The sequence below is a fragment of the Trichoderma evansii genome, assembly GCF_050947405.1.
Source record: "Trichoderma evansii strain SZMC 28006 chromosome Unknown GGI43scaffold_4, whole genome shotgun sequence".
Lineage (NCBI taxonomy): Eukaryota > Fungi > Ascomycota > Sordariomycetes > Hypocreales > Hypocreaceae > Trichoderma > Trichoderma evansii.
The window spans coordinates 1309796-1330246 of NW_028145202.1; the positions used below are offsets into that span (position 1 = coordinate 1309796).

The following is a 20451-nucleotide window of genomic DNA, read 5'->3' on the forward strand; positions in this document are numbered from 1 at the left end:
CCTGGTGTAAGAATAATATTTGCTCAATTTTCAGCTTTGATGGGCATCCGTTTCGTTGATGTTACTGAGTGATTTCGTGTAAGTCGTAGTAAGCAGGCGGTGAGAATTCTGCCGCATTATCGGCCCAGCTCCAAACCCCATCTGACGATTATTCAGAGGGTCCGATCCAGCTCGGTATCAAACCAACCTCGATCGACATCAGCTCTCGAAAACCAGGCAATAAAGGCGCCGTATAGGTGCTTAATTGCTAGCTTTGAAACAATCGGCTACCGCTCCTGGACACTGCACACCCCAATGGCCACCATGGCCACGCAAACTCCCGATGTCCCTCAGCCACGGCTCGGCGTCCCGTCTCGGAATCCGCTGCCTTTGTCCGCTTCGCAAGAGTCGCAAGTTCGAGATATTTACTATGCTAGAGTGCGAAAGCTGTGCGCCGATGAAATTAAAGGTATATTCATATTCATTGGCATTTCTGTACTTTTTTTTTTGCATAGCTGCGAGCTTGTCGCGAAAGTGGCATGATCCCCCTCAATTTTTTTTCTCTCTTTTCGGCCAATTGCACTCGCAGTTTCTCCGTCGGAGCTATGATAGAGGCTGTAGCTAACGTCGCTTTTCAAATAGCATTCGCCGACTGCGCCCTCGGCCGAACATTCAGCGTTTCGTTTGCCTGCAAAGCTTCAAACCACGCCATGAATGCCTGCATGGTGCAACATGCCACTCAAGAGCAACAAGACGCCGCCCGAGAAGACTGGTTCGCACTACGAATGGAACGACAGAAGCAGCGCGAGAGGAAAGCCAAGATGGCGGCGGCTCAAGAGGAATTCATGCGAGACTGGTGGGGGCTTCCAGAGGAGGTGAGGCTGTCGAGGCAGAAGGAGATGGAGAAGAGAGGAGAGAAGATACCGCCTGCAAGACCAGAGACCAGCTCTAAGTAAAGGCAGACTTGTGGTTGTTGCAAAAAAACAAGGGTGATTGTGTGTTCTTTCGTTGGCGTTTGTGTTGGCGCAGGCAAGAATTTTTTATATATGCATGGTTTTGAGATATCAGTTGATGAGAGGGCGCTTGTACAGATATAGATTTACGGGAGGAGGGGACCAAGGCTTGTATGATTATGAAGATTTGGATACAAAAAGTACCTAGGCTGCGTTCCGGATGGACGCAATAGCGCATTTATAGACGGCTAGAAACTCGCTGCTTGACAAGCTCTAAAACCTCCTCTGCCACTCCCCATGAAAGCTCGTATCCCCTGCCACCGAGGCCATATGCATGAATAACCGATCTCGCAGCATCGTCCTGCAAGCCCTTGATGTCACCAGCCGGAATCTCCTCCCTCTTCAGTCTGATTCCTCCACGACGAGTCGGTCTACGGCCAACAATGTCTCCGAGCGGCTGCAATGGCCCATCTGCTACGAGAGCAGGATGATTGGCGGCGGCGTTGGAGAGCAGGCGGGCGCGAGTCTCGGCGCTGGGCTCAGGGTCCCAGTTGTCGGGCTCTTTGGTGCCGCCAATGATGGTTCCTCCGTGAAAATTTCGGGGAATGCAGAAGCTCCAGGTGCCGTCTGCGTATTGGCGGGTGTAGGTGACGGAGCTGGGGTTGGAGACGAGGCATGTTTGGCCTAATTGTGGGCAGGTGAGTAAGTGATATTGTTTGAGGATACGACCAATAAATAAACGAGAAGAGAAAGAAGATAAAGCCAGTATATAAGTAGGTGGATTTTTGAAGGACTTACCTCGCGTGGGAAACATGGCCGTGTCATTGAATCCTATTCCGGAACAGTTGACGACAATTGGAACGCCTGGCACAATCTTGAGGAGAAACGCTTCGTTCACATTACGGAGCTCCATCGACACAATTTTGCCCCCCAATATATGGAACTGGCGAAGGAGAAAGGAGCAATAGATCATGGGATTAAGACACCACGTCTTATACTCATATCCAAAAGTAACCTTGTCATCGGGAAAGTCCTGCTTGCCCAACAGCTTAAACTCCTCAAGACCAAGCTGGACGGCCTTTTCCTCATTCAAGTCGCCATGCACGGGGGGCACAACATCAAAGTACTCGATGCCCTTCATGAAGGTGATGCCGGCCTCGGGGAACTTGGTCGTGGTAGCCTCCATATGACGGTACGTCGTGAGCGAGAACTCGTGCTCGCGCTGCTCGGCGGGGTTAGTGGGCAAAACCCAGCGGTTGTGAGCGCCGGCCCATTGCGAGCTGTAATTGATGAGGGCGCGCTTGTTGGCGGCCTCGTAGGGCGTGGGGAAGTCCTTGGCGACGATGGTGACGTTGTGGCCGGCTTGTTGGAGGCGAAGGGCAACGCTGAGGCCGATGACGCCGGCTCTTTAATTTATTGTGTTAGTTGGTGTTGTTGGGTTAGTGAGATTGGTTGGAGAGTGGAATTACCCGATCACGATAATGTCAGACATGATGTTATGAATTGTTGCTGTGGTGTAAGTGAAGAATGAGTTTCTGCTGTTATAGCTTGCAATGCAGTAATATCAAACCGAGCTTTAGAGAGGTAAGTAACTGCGTATATATATTCATAACGATATTAATGAATCCCAATGAACATCATCCCATTTCACCCTCCAATAACACGCCGTGTGACGCATTTACCGATAACTTCTTCTCATTGAAAGTGTCATACGGCGATTGTTGCAACGATGTTGAGTCTGCCTTTTGACGTCCGGCGCTCCGACTCTCGGCGCTGGCACGCGGGGTGTGGAGTTGGCCAGAATGGGGAACTGGAGCAACCAATCATCGACGATGCGGGGGGATAATTGTAAGGCGAGAGGGTGTCGTAGATAGGCAGGTTTGTATCACAACATGCCTTTTTATCTACGAGCTATTTAATCTTTTGTGAGGCGGGTTGCAGGAAGCGATGGGCTGATTTTTGGTGGCTTGAAAATCTGCCTTTTGAGCTCAGCTCAGGTGCCAAGAATGGAATGCTGCCTAGTCTGTGTGATGTAGAGAATCATCGCCTGCTTCTGCGAAATGCCATGTTGAATGAAAGAGGATTTTATGGCACGTGAGATGAAATAGAAGTTGCACTAGCGAATTCGTTGAAGAGAGGCGGAAGTGCAGTAGTGTTACAGGCAATAGTGCTATCTCCTCTCCTAAGAGAGACTATGTGCTAGGAATTATATAAGTGTGCAATAGAAATCGGAAAAGCGCACTGTGCTGGTGTTTTCCATCATTGAATAAGGAAATATAAAAAAGATAGCCAATAATGAGACTAGCTATTATATAACGGTTTGGAAAGATTATTATCTAAATCATACTCATTTTCGCAAGCATCAATTTGTTATCAATATCTTGGCTCAACTACAGGTGCATAGAGATACGACGTACGGTCATAAAGAAACCACGTACAGTCGATGCTTTATGACTTTTAGACTTCAATGATATAGAAACTCGTAGCTAAAATAGGCATACAAATGTAAGATAGGTTAGTTGATAAGAGATACATGTGATTAAGTTCTTGAGATACCTGTTCCAAGGTGGCCCATCATGAGTAAGCAGGACTTGCTTACAATATTTTCCTTTTCTCACCAAAGCCAAAGTGCAAGCCAAATCACAACTATTAGAAAGCATCTGGGAAGACAACGCTTCACCTTGCTCGCAAATGCACAATACAATCATAATAATATATAGCCGTTTGTCATCTGTCTATTTGTCAAAATAGGAAAGATCAAAAGAGGTAAGAGTTCGCAAATCGAGATGTTCTCCAGTGTGCATTGCGAACCAACCAATCGGCCCGCATAGCCGGACATCAAATCCGGAAATCGAATCGAGACAGCATGTCCAATTAAACTTGCCCATGGAGAAGAGAATTAAGCCAACCCAATGTGGCTCTTTGGACTCGGTCTGCTGCGGACTTTATTTTGCCACGGTTATTTCCATTTCCGGAATTGTTTTCCGCACTAAATAATGCTAGCTGTGGGATTTTTGTTTTTTTGCCCCTCCGTCACTCTAGGAGCTATCAATGGGGGCTTTGAATTTTTTAATGGGCTTGTTTAATACCTACTATAGGTAGCCAATACGGGGCACTTCTTCGAGGTTAGCAAGTTGGAAAAGTGTGCGGGAAAATCCCGACGCTATATACGGTCTCACCATGGCTTGCCACGCATCTTACGCAACCCCACCTATAGGCTATATCGGAAATCGGAAACTGCATGCTGTACAAAATAGGGACGAACGCAGGGGGTTCGGGGGCAGTCTGATATCTCTTCGTCACTAGTTACGTGGCAAAGCGAATAAATAGTATCATCCGAACCCGAGTTCCGGCTCATATATAGGCCTATTTTGGTATAACAAAGAACTGATTACGCATGTTAGCCCCTCGCTGATGTCGAGAAGAGCTCGCTTTCTCTCTTCCCAATGCGATTAATCATCTTGAAGGATTAGTAGTAGAAAGCTATCGTGCTACGTCGTACGTGAGCCGCTAATATCAGTGTAGGCTAAGAGGAGAAAGCTAAACAGCCCACATGGACATCTTACCGTTGTCCGACTTGATCCGTTGGGCTGTGTCTGCTCAATAAGCTTGCTGGGAACCACAAAAACTAATACTCACTAGGAGCTATCTGCGGGCGACACGAATTGATGCCTGGTTGTGATACTTTAAATAAGACCACGTCTCTCCCCTATTTCCCCCCAGCCTCATCATTGCATCTTTATATCCTTTAGAGCGTTTATCTTGTTAAACCCACACATACAAAATGGTCATCCTGAAAACACAGTCTGAATTCGGCAATGCGCCGCCCCCCCAGACACCGTACAGCATCATCTCCAACTTGCCAGGATGGGATATGCTCAAGGGCTTTCGTGACGGAGACATGTCTCCTATGGCAAGGGTCGTCAACATCTACCCGCGCTTTGGACCGACTCAGTTTGCTGGCAAGGTGAGTTGAACAAAAGACAAAATTACTGGTCAAACTGACCAAAGGTGACAATAACTGACCAAATATATATAGCTTGGTCAAGCGGTAGCAAACAAATTGGGCATTGAGGGCAAGGGCTGCATGGTCTACCTCAACCCCATAATGTTCCCATACACCGCCGGCCACGTCAAGAACTCTCACCGTAATGAATTTGCCATTGACCCGGAGAATCTGACCTTCAAGGTTGTCGACATAGCTGGCCATCGTGTCTACGCTGTGATTTTTGAGCCCCAGCATACTAAAGCCCTCATGCTCAGCTGGGGCAACCCCGGTCTTGGACTCTCCATCCGCATTGCAGAGCATCTGCTGAACAACATTGATACCTTGGTCGAAGTCCCTTTTGATGATTACAAGAACCCTCCCAAGCCGACTTTTACGCCCGCCGGCCCGGCTCACCAATTGCTGCGTGAGCGTATCAACAAGTTTGTTCACCGCGCCTCTATCAACCCCGAGCTGGTTAAAAGCACACCCAACGATGTCTACCTCTTCCCCAGCGGCATGGCCGGCGTCTTCCACACCACAAATCTCATTCAAAAGTACCGCCCTGGAACCAACGTCATCCTCGGCGTAGTCTTCCACAACACTCAGCATCATTTACTCGAGGAGAGCCCCAACGGATTCAAGCATTTCGGCAACGTCGACAAGCAGGGCCTTGATGGAATGGAGGCATGGCTCGATGGGGAGGCCAAGGAAGGCCGAAAAGTGAGCTTCGTCATTGTCGAGTTTCCAGGTAACCCCACCCTGGAAAGCACCGACTTGCCTCGCCTCAAGAAACTGTCCGAAAAGCACGGCTTCGTGCTGATTGTCGACGAAACCATCGCTGGATTTGCAAACGTCGACGTGCTGGCACACTCAGATATTGTCCTCACCTCTCTCACCAAGAGCTTCAACGGCAGGGCCGATGTCCTCGGCGGCTCCATCGTCCTTAACCCTCTTTCAACCCACTACAGCGAGCTGTCTTCTCGATTTGCAGAGGCTCACAACAACGAGCTCTTTGCCGACGACGCGGAGGTGATTCTTGCCAACTCGCATGATTTCCTCCAGCGCACACGCCGCCTCAACCGTAACGCAGAGGCTATGGCCACCTTCTTGCACAGCACAATTGGCCGCGACGACTCTCCCGTCGTTAGGGTCCAATATCCCTCCCTGCTGGCCGACAAGTCCAACTATGATGGCTTCTTGCGGCGTAGCACAAAAGAGCTGCCTAACCCCGGTTACGGCTGCCTCTTGAATATCGAGTTTGAGAGCGTAGAGACCGCCAAAGCCTTTTATGACCGTTGCGGATTCTACTCCAGCCCGCACTTGGGCGGCCACGTCACTATTATGCTGGCGTATAACATGATGATGTATGGCAAGAAGGCCGAAGAGGCCAAAGAGTTCAGAGGGTACAACGCTCTTGAGGAGAGTATAAGAATCTCTGCTGGTTTGGAGGATGTGGAGGATCTGATTGATACCCTCAAGGATGCGCTCGATGCGGCGACTGAGGTTAAGAGGAAAGCTACGCCAAATGGTACTAGCTAAAGGGAGAATGTACATATATCACCTGCAAATAGCAAGCGAGAGAGATGAAAATAATAATAATAATAATAACAAAAAAAGTGAAGCCAAAGTTGTGCTGGTGAGCGACTGATTGATGTTTACAATAGTATTACGCCACGTCTTGGCACAAGAAGCACCAAGCATGTCAATTACTACCAGCAGACACATATATCGGCATATGAAGATAAAAAGAGTAAAAATAGATTTTTAATATCAATCTCTCGCTTAATATGAACAACCTTCCCCCCGCATGCTCCACATCGCCTCCGATCGCTTCTTTCAAAAGCTTCAGCCAAAAGCAGTATTCCCCTTTCAGAGCATGAAACCTCACTAAAGACTCTCCTCCAAAATGGAAATTAGAGCATCGGCCAAAGATCTCTTTCCTACCCCATGTTCTCTATTTCATCGCCCAAGCTTCTCCACCCCCATCTAGCGGAGTCTCCTCCATCTCATCCTAACCACATCAGGTAACTAACCGGAGAAGCTCGCCGATGCGCCCTCCCAGCGATGCTGCTCTCAAGAGGGGGGATCGAGGAATCATCATTGCTTCTTTTTAGGTTTTCTCGCGGCGTGGTCAGTTTCGGTTAAAAGGTCTCCTAGTTTGAGGCAGAGACCCTTGCAGTGATATGTCATTCTCGATATATTTGCTTGGATTGGCAAAGCGGCGTGTGGGCGATACCGCAGTCGGCGCGGCAGTCCTTTTCTCTTACTATTTCCCAAAGAAGGCTTCAAGATCGAAGAATAAGCTATTTGCTCTTGATAGCACGGTGGCTGCTGGATGAACATAAAAGGGGCGAGGAGCTGCGCTCTTGAAACTTTTGATATTGCATTGGTCTAATAATTATTCCCAAGATCAAAATCTGCTCGTAAAATCATCTACTCGTAAATCATCCTTCCATAATGACCTGTACTCAGCATTACGCTACAGAGGAATTCCCCTCCGAAGCCGGCAAGAATATCACCACCGTCTATGCCGACGACCCAGCCACGACCGCTGAGTTCTTGGAGTCTCTCATAGAGAGAGACGGCGCCGTAATCGTCAAAAATCTCGTCCCTCAATCTCTCTGTGCGCAAATTAAACAAGACCTGAAGCCTATATTTGACTCCGATAAACCAGATCCTGCTGGCTTCTTCCCCAGCACAACAAAGCGTGCTTCTGGCATTCTTGCAAATTCACCAGCTAGCGCCAAGCTAGTGGTGAATCCCCTCTTTCAGTCCGTCGCGGAGAGGATGTTGACCAGCAGATATACATACTGGGAGGGCCAAGAACAAAAGAGCGTGGCAGCAAAGCCACAAATTGCAAGCATAGTAGGTTTCCGTGTTGAGCCTGGCGGTAAGCAGCAGCCTCTCCACAGAGATGACTCGGACTATCACACTCGAAATTGCGACATGCCAGTAATGCTGGGCTGCGTCACGGTAATATTTTCTTCCTTCTTCATACCATTTGCGAGAATATTTGGCTGATAACGATTTGCAATCCCAGGCACTATCCAAGACGACGAAGGAGAATGGTGCAACTGTCATCATTCCAAAAAGCCATTTATGGGGACCAGACAGATGTCCTCTTGATGAAGAAACAATCTCGGCAGAACTAGAAGTCGGAGATGCCGCCATGTTCGTTGGTAACGTATATCACGCAGGAGGCGCAAACGTCACCAAGTATTCCCCCCCTTCCAGCTCAGCTTTGTGACTATGACGCTAATGAATGTTCCAATGTTCCAGAGACGATGCACGTGAGACAATCGGCGTATTTATGTGCAAAGGAACACTAAGACAAGAAGAAAATCAGTATTTGGAATTGCCGCCAGAGGTAGCCAAAACTCAAGGATTCTCACCACAGCTGTTGCGTCTATTGGGATATGGGCTCTGCCCACCAGCTTTGGGTCTATATAAGTACAAAGACCCAATGGAGGAGATATTCAACGTCTTAGACGCAGAAACTATTCGCAGATAGAGTAATGTTTGCAATTCGAATAGATTCTTATGTTTCATACAACAAGAATTCTGAGTCCGTTCGCTTGCAGCTGCTGTGCAACCGGGAGCCAGTTGGGCTCTGGGCCGTTCCAAAATTCAGTCAGGAAACTACGAATAGTTTCGTACTGATTGAAGCCCGTCATGTTGATGACGGTGTCAAGAATCGTGGCAACTTTGTGCTGTCTTTCTGCATCACCATGACACTCTGTGCCCGCAATGAAAATCGGCCACGGTAAGTTTTGAACGCAGATGGATATGTTCTCAATCTGATCAAATTGATCAAACAGCTTCATGACTGAAGCTAACCAATCGAAATTATCCGGTCTTGCATAGCCCAGGCATCTGTATGCATAGACGACTGCTGCATGGTGGTATAAGTCCACTAATCTTATGAAGTCACGGCGGACAATCGGCGGACTCATTTGTAGCTTCCCCGCAATCATCAATGTCTGGCCTCTTGCCTGCTCGAAACGCGATTGGATTTCAATCGCGGTAAAGCTTTCGGGCCACTGCGACACGTCGATAGCTTCATTAACGGCCATGGACCGTCGTGATGCCAGGGTGATTTGATGCAAAAACGAAAGGTATTCGGAGAACAGAACATGGCTTCCAGAGTTTGGCGTAGGGAGGACTGTTTCCGCCACATCTATCAAGTCGAAAGACGTTGCTGAGCCTAGAACTTCATGGATTGCGAGCTGATTCCTTAGAAACGCAAACAGGCCTTTGTTACATGCTTCGTTCTGCCCGAAGACATTCACGATCCTCCTTGCAGCAAGTCGATGGCCTTCGGCGGCCTCCGAGTGATTCTTGGCCATCTCATAGTTGGCAATTACGAGGATACAGGCCAGCATCCATTCTGCGTTGGCAACATCTGCACGCGTATTCAGCTCCGCCCCGCTGATGAGTCGGCTATTCATTTCTCGGACCTGCCTCTGCAGCACTTCCAAGCAAGCGTCTCGAGCCTCTTCGTGATATCGGCTCAGTTCTGTTGGGAAATTCGTGGGCCCGTGATAGCCATGATAAAGAGAGAACGCGGCAATGGCGAACCGAAGACCCGGGGCGTTGGCAGCCATGGGCAGCATCCGTCGTCGATAGTCATTCTCTTCCGAGTCGATCCAAACCATTCGCCCCGCCAAATTCTTATCGTAGTATTCGATTATATCCGGTGAAGACGCCCAAAGCGTGAAATTCAGCAAACTTGGTGTCGCAGAGGCAGTCTCCATAGCCTTGTTAATGCTGAGGGCTGCCGGTTCTATTGCTTGGAGGGCCTGTGAAGCCGCAACAACAACCGATTCCTCGTTTGTTGGTGCCGGCAACTCCATAGGCACCGAGCCCGCCACAGGCAGCCTCTGGCCTTTCAACTTGCCACGGACGGCCACGCCATCAGCCCATCTCAGATGTCTCCCATATCCTGGACAGTTGAAGCCCTTCTTGATGCATTTTGAACAAGCCGGACGACCGAGATCACATCGAATGCGTCGCCGCATACAGGTGCGGCAGCCTATATAGAAAAAGCAAATTTATTAGCAGCTGTATTAAGCGGAAACTGGAAAAAGGTTGTACTGTGCGAACAACGCTTTTTTGGCTATACCTTTTGATGCTTCAGCCGAGCCCTTTGAGCTCATTGCAGTCGAAACTAATAACCATAAACAAATTCATCAATCCTGAGACCTGGAAAATACTGGCGGGGGATGGAGCCCGGCGAATGGCGTTTTGCAAGTGTTTTGCTAAGTGGGCGTGGAGATTAGAAGCAAAGAAAGTGAAAAGGCGGCGGCTTCGGAGAAATAAATATTACCTGATTAGTTCGTTTACGTACGAGGAACGCATCGCCTTATCGTCATCCACCAGCACCTCTAGGCTAATAATCTGTTCCGCACGAGCTTTAGCCGCGGGCGCTGTCAATGAATGCTGGACAATGCCCCTTTGCTATGTATCCAGCTGACCTTTGTGAAACCTGGGGAGAAGTGACAGAAATAATGGATAATGAGATAAAGCATCTGGATTTTATTTAGCTTACTAAAACTAAGATAGTTGGGTAGTATTCGATTTTCTAAAAGTAGCTAGCACCATACGAATTCTTCTCCATTTATAGCAACCTACGTGTATACAGCTGCATTATTCGATCACTCATCGCTAGAATCTGGAGATACCATGAATTGTGATATTACCACTCTATAAATCAGGTATATAACCCTTACCGGGAACGTGCAATGCTCCAGCCACGGACTCAACACATGATTGCTGCGCAAGATACGTACTTCTAGTACTTTATACCTGGTAGTTGCTCACTTCTCAGTATTCAGTCAGCAGAGACAACTATCGCAAGCGATGGCAGTTATGAGAGGAAAAGCGGGACTAGGTCCCCATTCGCGTCTTCTTTCGTAAAGAAATAAATACGTTGCTTTGGACTGTGAAATATTCCCTGGTCCTATGTAATTCCTATTCAACGAACAGCTCGCAAATTAAAATACAAAGGGCTGTTATAGCCCAGCATTGAGAACACCTCCAAAAATAACAAAATTAAAATTGAACAGCGATTGTTATATATATGCTCCTATTAAGCTACTCCCTTGTATCCTTGCTTTTATTACTCCTGCTTTTGGCGCCCTAACATCATGCAACTTATAGTATTTTTTTATCTCCCTTTTCTTGGCGTTGACTGAAAACAGGCCTAACTATAGGACAAAGGAAACCTGAGTGGTAATAGTTTCGAAATTGACTCCAATGGCCTTCTGAAGCAGTATCCTTCTAAAGGACGGAGTATAATACCATAGGCAGCATAGTCTTAAGATGCCAAGGGCAGGAGTATTAAAGGCAAGGACAACGCGTGTAGCTTAAAGAAGCGCATAATAATGGCTGTTCAAGTTAAAAAAAAAATGCTGGTATTCCCAATGCTGAGCAGCGATGGCCCATTTTATAGAGTCGGCATTGTCAAGGCTATCAAGTTAGGCCAACAAAGTTTAGCGTATGCCTTTTTGTAAAAGGGGAAATCTGACAGATATATGTGCTCATGTGTAAATATCCACTATGAACTCACCATGTGTTGTTATGGTGTCCCTCTTCCCGCGCTGTCATCTCTCGGAGTGCCGGTGTATAGTTAGTTATCCTGCAGTTTAGGTCTGGAATCGGTCTCCATTCAAATCTTTGTAGAATCGAGACGTTCTTTCAAGTTATTGTCATTTTCTTCTCATCGAGAAATTCTTGGGCGTGCTGGCTTGCCCACATATCTCGAGCATCTGTGAAGAAATTTTTTTCGACGTTAAGCGGGCGGCAGTTGTCAATATCGAAAGGGGCACCGTGGATCAATTTCCATCTTATCATATCTTCCTCGAAGCGAAGAACGTTTGTGTCTCTCTAACCTGCGTTTTAATTTAGGACACTGATCGGATATTCAAGGTCGCCATTCCAAGTGTCGGTTGGGATGTGGCCAAAAGACTCGCGGAATTTCTGAAATTTGGATGGTTTGCTATCCCATATCCACTGAAGACCACCACGTAACACTTCAGAACAATAATGCTAAGGCATAGCTGCAGAATGAGCGCCGAGTACGCAATCTATAGCGATGGTACACAGCAGGTTCGACTGGAAATTAACGGCGAGGTGTCTGCCATATATGGTACCCAGGCAAGCGAAAACGGCTGGCTGACCAGCTAATCAATAGATCCGCGTCGAAATATTGGTAAATATCTGTGATAATCCAGGGCGGCTCGCATACCGCGTGGCATCAAGGACATTGAAGCCATGGGCAGACTTTGCAGCTCAATCACGCAGATCAGCGCCTTGCTGGAGTTCTGCGCGATGAGAGCCCGCTAGAGAAGGACTGGGATGGCCAACTGGTGCCTATCGATGCCTGCCCAGGACTTCGAACGTGCGAGTATATGCCGTCACTAGTGAACTGTAGCCTTACCTTGTCATTCCTCAGTTTCTACGCTCGTTCTTGTCGTGTGTTTATCACCTCCAGCTGCGCTCTAAATGACAAACTAGAGGCATAGGACTTGTTGTGGGGCTCCAAGCGCAGGATGCAAGTTCTCTACCAAGCCTGAGTCTATCGTCGGATCCTGGATCAAGTGGTGGGTCTTTGTCCTGAGCCATTGCCCGCAGCTAATAGCGGGGTAGTGCTGCCAACCATGTTCTTTGCAGGCACTACTGAGATTGCTGACCACAGCGATAATTGAACCAAGACGCTATAAGCATAAAGTCTATATGTAGATGGTGGAAGACGCCCGCGTTTCTGGGCGCCCACAGGAGAGCGGATGATGTCAAAGATCTCGCTGACAAAAGCCCTATCCACACATCATCCTTGAAAATTTCTCTCCTTCAATCTTAATTCCTCGTCTCCAAGATCCCTTTCACCCGCTGAGCAAGGGAGCCAGCCTATCTTGCGAGTGGCACAAACATCTCAGCACCAGGCTAGTTTTTCAATACCCACCTCCTTGAAAAAATTAAGCGCCTTTCCTGCCGCGACCAACGGCCTTCCAGCCTATCAAGAATCCACTCCGATGCGACCAAGCGCGATGCTCTGGGCCTTTGCAAGTGGCCTATGGCGCTCCTCCAGTGGCCTTCGAGTTCCAGCCCACCCCTGCGTCTCCAGCGCTTAACTCGAGCCAATGCAGTGTGATGCGGCCTCTGATTGGCTTATCCGGACATCAACGGCGTTCACCCGTCAAGATCAAGGTGCTATTTTCGGGCGCAAAAGATCACGACTAGCTCTTTTGGCTCGGCCTGTTGGATGCCAGCTCCACATTCTGTGTGCCTCTGGTGTGCCTGTGTCTGTTTACACCGGCTGCTCTTCTCCCGCCGACTCGGCCAAGATGTCTGGCTACAGGCGCTTAGTCGACTGATTCGATGGCGGCATCCTTCTGCTGTCTAGGTCGGTCGCCGACTTCCTCCCCGCAGGCGGATCTACTGAGAGAAGAGGAGGGTTTATTATATCTGTCTGGTGGTGCCGTTTTTACTTTGCCCTTGCATAGTGCTGCTTCTGCCGTCTGTGCTCTTCTTGTTGTGTCTGCTCTGCTGGTATCACGATGCGACGCTCAACCAACAGACAATGAAGCGGTAGCATCCTCTCAACGTTGGCCTCACCCTTTGGATACCCCAGGCGTTTCTTTTTTTGTCCTTTTTGTATCCTTTGCTCCACCTCAGTTCGATACCCCTCGCCTCTTCCGTGAAGAAGGCAGTTCTTGAGTACTGCGAGTGTATAGATACGCCCTTCCGTGTTTGAATCATGGCTTCGCAATCAACTTCTGGCGGTGCCAGCTTCTCACTCTTCCCCAATCCTAATTTTTCCAAGCCTATGCCGCGTACTGGCCAGACGCCTCGATCTCGCCGTTCAGAATCTCGTGAACGTCGAGCAGTTACACCGCAGCAACAACTACAAGACAGTCGTGCTCCAACGCCAGGTGCTTCGTCGTCGCCAGTGATTGCTCCTGTATCATCGCCTCAGAACGGCCGGCAGACACCACAACAGAGGTCAATTACCCCTCTGGAGATCAATCACCCCCTTGAAGCAGTATCGGAGGCGGCTTTAGACCAGAATCTTCCATCGACTGCGAACATAGAAGAGCCACAGCGTGATACACCTAGCGCAGACTCCAGTCGCCCCCGGCTGACCATCGAAGTTCCAAGGCGAGCAGATGCTCCCATCTTGCCACCTCAAGTATTAGCGAGCGGTAACAGTATCCAGCCGCAAAATTATATCGCCAAACCTCTTCTCTTATTTGACAGCCCACCATCGTTTGCACCGCCGCCAGCAGCGCCGCCAGCACTACGGTCCATGTTCCCAACATACAATCCTGATTTACCCCTTGATCAACAAAACTACGGTCCAATCCAGATGAATCCATCTGCAGTCCCCAGGGCTGTTGTCAGTCGCCAGAGCTACTTTGAAGATCCTGAGGCTGCATCTGAACGCCCACCTGTTCGGAGTCCACCATACAGAGTTCCTGCTCGCCCTCAGAATCCTCCAGTCATTCCAGCTATCAGCACTACCGAACAGCTTCAAGACCTTTGGAAAGTCACAAACGGCTGGCAAGCATCTGGTTCGGAGGGACGTGTTTATTGCTTAAAGTTGACACAGCAAAAAGATGCTCCTGTCTACACTCTTTCCTCCACCTCTCAGCCTTTTTATAATCTCCGTTTGGATCCTACATCCGCTTCGGCCTACGTGTCACTGAGTAGACACGACCCCAGCAAGATTTACAAGGCCGCTAAACCAGCGTCAAGCTCTCCCGCAAGTATTTTGAACGGTGTTCTAAGCGGCAACAACCGAGCCTCAGACAACAAATATTGGCAAGAAGCGTTAACTACAACTCTCGAAGAAGAATCTCGCAAACATTCTCCCAATGACGGTCTTGCTGCCCTTCTTATGCCCTGCGCCGCGACAAAGATAGTCTTGGAGAGGGCAGACGACCCTGCCACAGTTGCAGCTGCAGAGAGGGAGTGTGCCAGACTTGTATGGGATGATGATAGCGCAAGCCACTACTTAGTTCACCCTGCCCTGGCAACACCGTTCTGTGTTACCGTCGAAAATTGCGCTGCCTGGTCTCGCGTCGAGTATACACTAGAGCACCACGAATCACCACATCACCTTGCCAAGCTCACACGGGATGGCACCGGCAGTGGGTGGCTGGAAATCGATACTGGCGTTGCTTCAAAAATCGAGTCATTCTACATTGTGGATGTGGCCGTTACAGCCTTGCTTCTTGTAGCTGCCATGGATGATAGAAACTCACCAAACACTGTTATCGAGGCATTCGAGGCGCCACCGGTACCAGAACCTCCCAGGCAATCAAGGAGCCTGAGCAGTGCATTGAGCCGACACCGTGATGATGAGGGCAACAGGAAGAATAAAAAAGACAAGAAAGATAAGAAGCGCCAAAGAATGGAGCAGTTTGAAATTGATATCGAGAGCCAGGATGATAGTTTAGGCAAGGGGAGCAAAAAGGCTGAAGCCGAAGATAAACTACCCTTCCTAATACGAGTCATCGTTAAACTAACAAAAGGGCTATTTAACTGTTTTATATGGATACTTACAATTGGGTTTGCATGTGTCAAAGGAGTATTCAAGGTTTTTTACAAGTGTGTGGGATCTAAATATTAATACGATGACATATGATGATTTAATGATGACAATGAGCTATCAAACGATTTGATTTGGCATATTTGTGATCACCTGTAGATAGTACATTTACTTTTTGAGAGTGTGAAAATGATTCTGGTATCTGAATGTACCCAGAGATTTATTTTATTTTGGTAATAAGTGATACGAAGCTATAACTCAGCCTCGTTGCAATGAAACGCGAGAACCAAACAAATCCATTTTTAAACCCATGCTCTATAGGCTCCAATTGTCATGCCACCACCATGAACATCTTCGAATATTCCAGCCCAATATATTAACAGCGCTCATGATCAAAAGTACTCTTCACTTTTGCACCAACTCATCCCTTTACTCCCACCAAGCCACACCATGTATTTTTTACCTCTTCCTCTGTCTCACCATAATCTTCTTCCCTCTCCTAGTCGTACCGCCCGACGTCGCCGTCTTTGCCATCTTGGCCTGCTGGACCTCGAGCTTGCTCTCGGCGGTCATTAGAGCTTTTACTTTCTTGCGCGAGTGCTCTAGTTTGCGCTTGAGCTCGCGCAGGTTTTCTGCCCTGTCAAACGCATCGTCCTGATCTTCCCTCTTCTCGGGCTTTTTGTCCTCTTCGATTTCTATGATTTCCTCTCGCTCGGCCTCGTCGTCTGCGAAGACAATTTTTCGGGGTGCGCTTGTCCGCCGTCTTTTTGAGGCGCCTGAGTCGTAGTCGTCAAAGTCATCATCGTCCTCGTCCTCATCTTCTTCATCCAACTGATCCAGTCCTTTCATCAAGACAAACTGCTCTTCCAGTCTCGCCAGTTCCTTCACGGCAACCTGCTTCATCGTCCTTACGTATCCCAAGTCCTGTGTCTTCAACAACCGCACCGTGTCCATGTCCAGGTCCTTATTTCCACGATCGCCTTCGACCCGACCGTTCCATGTCTTGCCAGTCTTGATTTTTGAGCCGGGGCCCTTGCGCGACATCATCCCAAAGTAGAATTCATCTTCGTTGCGGTCAGCAGCCTTTTCTCGGAGTGCCTTGAGCTGCTTCTTCTTCTGGTTGTAGTCCTTTGCACGTAGAGAGTAATCCTATGATATCCTATTAGTAAAATTCCCATAAAAAAGACGTAGAAGATAGTATCTAGATTAGGGGTCTGTATAATGCTTTTTCATATTGTCTCGTACCTTGTGCTTCTCAAGAAGACCGAGGCGCTTGCGCTCGAGCGGCTGCGCACGCTCCTTATGGTTGCGCCGCTGAATTGAATTTCGCAAAGAAGACATTTTTGCGATAGCTCTGTACTGGTATTGGGGAGAAAGAGCTCCTGGACGGTTTGGTTGCGAAGACGCTGCTGCAGTATGAAGAAAGTTGGTCTTGAAGATGGAAGAGCGGCAGAATTTTTGGGATTTTTGGCGGTGAGAGCAGAAATGGCTAGCGCTTTATCACATTCGGCGCTAAGTGGCTTGGTGAACAATGAAACGGCGGTAATTAGAAGAATTAAATACAGCGTAACTAAAAATACATGTTCTGTAAGATCGATAACTTAAAAATTTTTCGTTCATTCATAATACGGAGTGTAAATATCTTTTGTCTAAATTGGGGCGTGATTGGGCATCTATTATACAAAACTTTGCGCAGCTATTACGCGGGTAGTCATACAGCTCACTTACACGATTGACTGGCTCGCCATGTGAGATCAGTTGTCTGAACTAGCTATTTAAATAAATCCCTTCTTAATAACTCTGAGGCTCTGATCAGTCAACGGAATAGCCACCTATCATGCTATGAGGACCTTGGGCGAAGTTGTAGTCCATATGGAGCAAGTTGCTCATTGCTGAGCTTGCTAGGTGACTGCACAAAGGGGTCTTCTCCCTTCATTGTCTTGGGAAACGCAATGACGTCTCGAACAGTTGGTGTACCAGTCATCAGAGCAGCAAGGCGGTCGAATCCGAGTGCGAATCCAGCATGAGGAGGGCATCCTGAGCGGAGAGCCTCAAACAGATGAGCAAAATCCTTGATCCTCTTATCAGTCATCTTCAAAACGTCTCGCATGATGAAGTCTTGGACGTCAGCAATGTGGTTACGCACACTGCCTCCTCCAATTTCGATACCATTGAGAACCAAGTCATATGCGGCGCTCTTTGCTTCTAGAGGGTCAGTGAAAAGCAGCTCTAGGTCTTTCTGGGAAAGAGGTGCCGTAAAGGGGTGGTGAGAAGCAGCAATTCCCGCAGCGCCCTCTTGGCCTGGTTCGCCCTCCTCAACGGGCTTGAACATGGGAAACTCTGTCACCCAAGCAAACTGGAGCGATCCAGGTTCTCCGAGTCGTGGCGTTTCCATATATTCCGCCTCGACAAGTGCCTTCCACAGCAGATTTCGGATGTCTCCAATTTTTGTTGAGCCAGAGTAGTATTGGCCGGCAGGCTTCTCGCGAGCCTGGAAAACAACAAGATCTCCGTCATTGAGGCCCTTCTTCTCAGAAAGCAAATCTAAAACGCCCTCGTATTCAAAGCCTAGCGAGGAAAATCCACATAGCGGCTTGCTGGAATCATAGATAAGAACTTGAGGTTTGCCATCGGGATTCTTTGCTAGTGAAGCGGGGAGTTCGTCCATAAACTTAGTCACAAACTTTCCCGCCTCCGAAGGAGAGCAATTATTTAGTGGGAATGCAAAAGCTTCTATAAGAGGATCGGACATGTGGGTTATCATGCTAACGAAATGGCGGAAAGGCTCAAGATCAGGAAGGGCATGTATCTGTATGGCGTTAGCTTTATAGTTATATATGATATCATCAAGTTCTCTTACCCTTAGAGGAATACGAAGATCCGGCTTGTCAGAACCGTAAGCAGCAATGCTATCTGCGAAGGTAAGATGTGTAAACTGGTGGGCAACGGGCTGGTCTGCCGGCGGAGGGGTGCGAGGTATCTCGGCAACAACAGGGACCACTTCTCCTCGAATCCCCTTGTAGCTGCGTGCTGGCTGGAGAGCAGTCAGAGCTGCCAAGACAATATCATTAATATCCTTTTGCACCGTCTCAGCTCCGGCGAATGCCCATTCCATGTCGAGCTGGTTTCAGCAGTCAGCACCAAATCTCCGATTGTAGTCTTGGTATTCGCCTTACTTGTGAGAATTCGGGTTGTCGGTCAGCCCGAAGATCTTCATCACGATAGCATCGTGCCCATTGCATATAGCGCATTATACCACTGGCCATAAGGACCTGCTTATACTGTTGCGGGCTTTGACTTAGAGCATAGGCAGTGCCTTTCTGTCGTGTAGGGACAAGAAATTCTCTGGCTCCTTCTGGTGTGGATTTAAACAAGGTTGGGGTCTCTATATCCGTAAAACCCTTTTCAAGCAAGCCTTGGTTGAGCATTCCTTTCAGCCATGATCTGAATTGGAGTCTTGCTTGTAATTCTGGGTGAAATCGAATCTGGAGATGCCTCTTTGTTGGAGGGAATTGAACTTCGGGCGTTACTATGAGATTCTTTGGGACGCTATTCAACGCGCGTATGCTGTCTAGATAGACGGTCTTCTTTGATGAGCCATCACTCATATTTGACTCGGCCACATCGGCAGCCTCATGTTGCTTTATGCGAATGAGAACAGGGCTGAAAGCAGGAACTTGGCGGAATTCATCATGGACTTTGCCATCTCTCTCTGCGCTGGAGCAGATCTGAATGACTTCACCCGAAGGTGTGGTGAGATCTGCGAATGAAAGGTGCTTTGAGATATTACGGCTCTTGCCTAACAGCCCCACGTAGATATCTTCTGAGTTGATTCCAAGTAATTCATCATTGGCCTCGTCTGTTGAATGTTAGATGTTATTTACGGCGAAAATTTTCTGAATCAAGAAGATCCTACATTTGCTCCAGAGATCTAATAAAGTAGCCCGCTGTGCTGAGCTTCCTGCCTCATCTTTGGCAGCCTGTGAGTAAAATCGGCTGTTTCTGTAAATCACCTGTCGAGGAACGGTCGAAGCAAAGCTGCTGGCGCAAACGCAACGACGCAATGCCAGGCTACGGGAACCAACAAGAGGCCCCATTGCCCAATATCAAGCTCAAATTATCATTCAATTATACAAGAATGAGCTGCGCAAGGAAATATGGCATGACCGATAAGATAAAAGACGAAGATGGACCTTTGTCGAGAGCTGCTCAATCACCCGATAAATTTCCGGGTGCCCCACGTTGAGCGCCGACCTTTAAATCTCTGCCGACGCTGGAGCCAAACTTTTTTTCTTTTCTTTTCTTCTTTATCCTTCCATTCAAATAAACGTACGCCCCCCAAACCTGCAGAATTGTTTGATGCGAACCATTGCTAACTTGATATTTCAGGTGATGAGACTCCGTGCCAAAAATGATGCTGAGCCGCTTTCCTGACCTCTCAACACTCTTCCTTCGGGGCTTCAGGGTTTGGGGGTGATGGAGGGCTGGTTCCATGAAATAGGCGTTCGACACACCGACCTTGTTTTGCATCGGACGCGATGAAGAAAAGCTCTGACTTATTGAGAATGGAAGTTTTTTTTAATCTTTTTTTTTTTTTTTTTTTTGTTAAAATCATAACCCTTGTTTTTCTTCCTCTCATTGACCATGCAGCGTTTCCTGCTTTTGCATTTCGCGGCCCATGTACACCCCATAGTGTATTATATAATTAGTACGGAGTTCGTATAATAAAAACGCGGAACTCGGTTCCTTAATTTGCTATTGAAAATCAGAATGTCTGTGCTCTCCATAAAATTACCTCTTGGCACGTAAAAGTAATATAAATGAGCCATCTGCGCAGCGGCATTGAATGCTTAGATAACTCTGACGCTCCCGCTGCATCTGCGAATAAAAGCTCTCGGGATGCCACCAATTATACACATCGCGCCAAGCGTTAAATTCCCCCAACTGTCTTATTCCATCAAAAGTCAATTCCATCTCCCGTT

At 48.1% G+C, this 20451-nt stretch overlaps 8 protein-coding genes across 8 annotated transcripts; 4 read left to right on the forward strand and 4 right to left on the reverse strand.

Annotated features, from left to right (window-relative positions):
• The first annotated feature begins 35 nt into the window (after positions 1 to 35).
• GGI43DRAFT_293712 (cytochrome c oxidase biogenesis protein Cmc1 like-domain-containing protein) lies at positions 36 to 1135 on the forward strand. The gene is made up of 2 exons (XM_083201414.1): positions 36 to 448; positions 622 to 1135. The coding sequence occupies exons 1-2, from the start codon at positions 295 to 297 to the stop codon at positions 933 to 935; spliced, it is 468 nt and encodes a 155-aa protein (XP_083063408.1). The 5' UTR covers positions 36 to 294; the 3' UTR covers positions 936 to 1135.
• Positions 1053 to 2774, reverse strand: GGI43DRAFT_293514 (FAD-dependent oxidoreductase). The gene is made up of 3 exons (XM_083201412.1): positions 2402 to 2774; positions 1731 to 2338; positions 1053 to 1616 (listed from the first exon to the last, which is right to left on the reverse strand). The coding sequence occupies exons 1-3, from the start codon at positions 2422 to 2424 to the stop codon at positions 1171 to 1173; spliced, it is 1077 nt and encodes a 358-aa protein (XP_083063409.1). The 5' UTR covers positions 2425 to 2774; the 3' UTR covers positions 1053 to 1170.
• Positions 2775 to 3977: 1203 nt separating this feature from the next.
• On the forward strand, positions 3978 to 6625 carry GGI43DRAFT_398278 (pyridoxal phosphate-dependent transferase). The gene is made up of 2 exons (XM_083205204.1): positions 3978 to 4899; positions 4972 to 6625. The coding sequence occupies exons 1-2, from the start codon at positions 4717 to 4719 to the stop codon at positions 6457 to 6459; spliced, it is 1671 nt and encodes a 556-aa protein (XP_083063410.1). The 5' UTR covers positions 3978 to 4716; the 3' UTR covers positions 6460 to 6625.
• A 37-nt stretch (positions 6626 to 6662) lies between these two features.
• GGI43DRAFT_293884 (phytanoyl-CoA dioxygenase family protein) lies at positions 6663 to 8448 on the forward strand. Its single transcript, XM_083201415.1, has 3 exons — positions 6663 to 7893; positions 7961 to 8136; positions 8200 to 8448. The coding sequence occupies exons 1-3, from the start codon at positions 7378 to 7380 to the stop codon at positions 8429 to 8431; spliced, it is 924 nt and encodes a 307-aa protein (XP_083063411.1). The 5' UTR covers positions 6663 to 7377; the 3' UTR covers positions 8432 to 8448.
• Positions 8449 to 8465: 17 nt separating this feature from the next.
• GGI43DRAFT_381266 (transcription factor domain-containing protein) lies at positions 8466 to 10076 on the reverse strand (the record flags this gene model as incomplete). Its single annotated transcript, XM_083203099.1, has 2 exons — positions 8466 to 9952; positions 10043 to 10076. The coding sequence occupies 2 exons, from the start codon at positions 10074 to 10076 to the stop codon at positions 8466 to 8468; spliced, it is 1521 nt and encodes a 506-aa protein (XP_083063412.1).
• Positions 10077 to 13017: 2941 nt separating this feature from the next.
• Positions 13018 to 15739, forward strand: GGI43DRAFT_293966 (uncharacterized protein). Its single transcript, XM_083201417.1, has one exon. It carries the CDS (start codon positions 13676 to 13678, stop codon positions 15548 to 15550), a length of 1875 nt encoding a protein of 624 aa, XP_083063413.1. The 5' UTR covers positions 13018 to 13675; the 3' UTR covers positions 15551 to 15739.
• On the reverse strand, positions 15657 to 16903 carry GGI43DRAFT_398286 (rRNA-processing protein UTP11). Its single transcript, XM_083205205.1, has 2 exons — positions 16715 to 16903; positions 15657 to 16618 (listed from the first exon to the last, which is right to left on the reverse strand). Exons 1-2 carry the CDS (start codon positions 16808 to 16810, stop codon positions 15929 to 15931), a joined length of 786 nt encoding a protein of 261 aa, XP_083063414.1. The 5' UTR covers positions 16811 to 16903; the 3' UTR covers positions 15657 to 15928.
• Positions 16904 to 17006: 103 nt separating this feature from the next.
• On the reverse strand, positions 17007 to 20272 carry GGI43DRAFT_398287 (aspartate--tRNA ligase MSD1). Its single transcript, XM_083205206.1, has 4 exons — positions 19386 to 20272; positions 18646 to 19328; positions 18330 to 18590; positions 17007 to 18278 (listed from the first exon to the last, which is right to left on the reverse strand). Exons 1-4 carry the CDS (start codon positions 19564 to 19566, stop codon positions 17310 to 17312), a joined length of 2094 nt encoding a protein of 697 aa, XP_083063415.1. The 5' UTR covers positions 19567 to 20272; the 3' UTR covers positions 17007 to 17309.
• Positions 20273 to 20451: the final 179 nt, after the last annotated feature.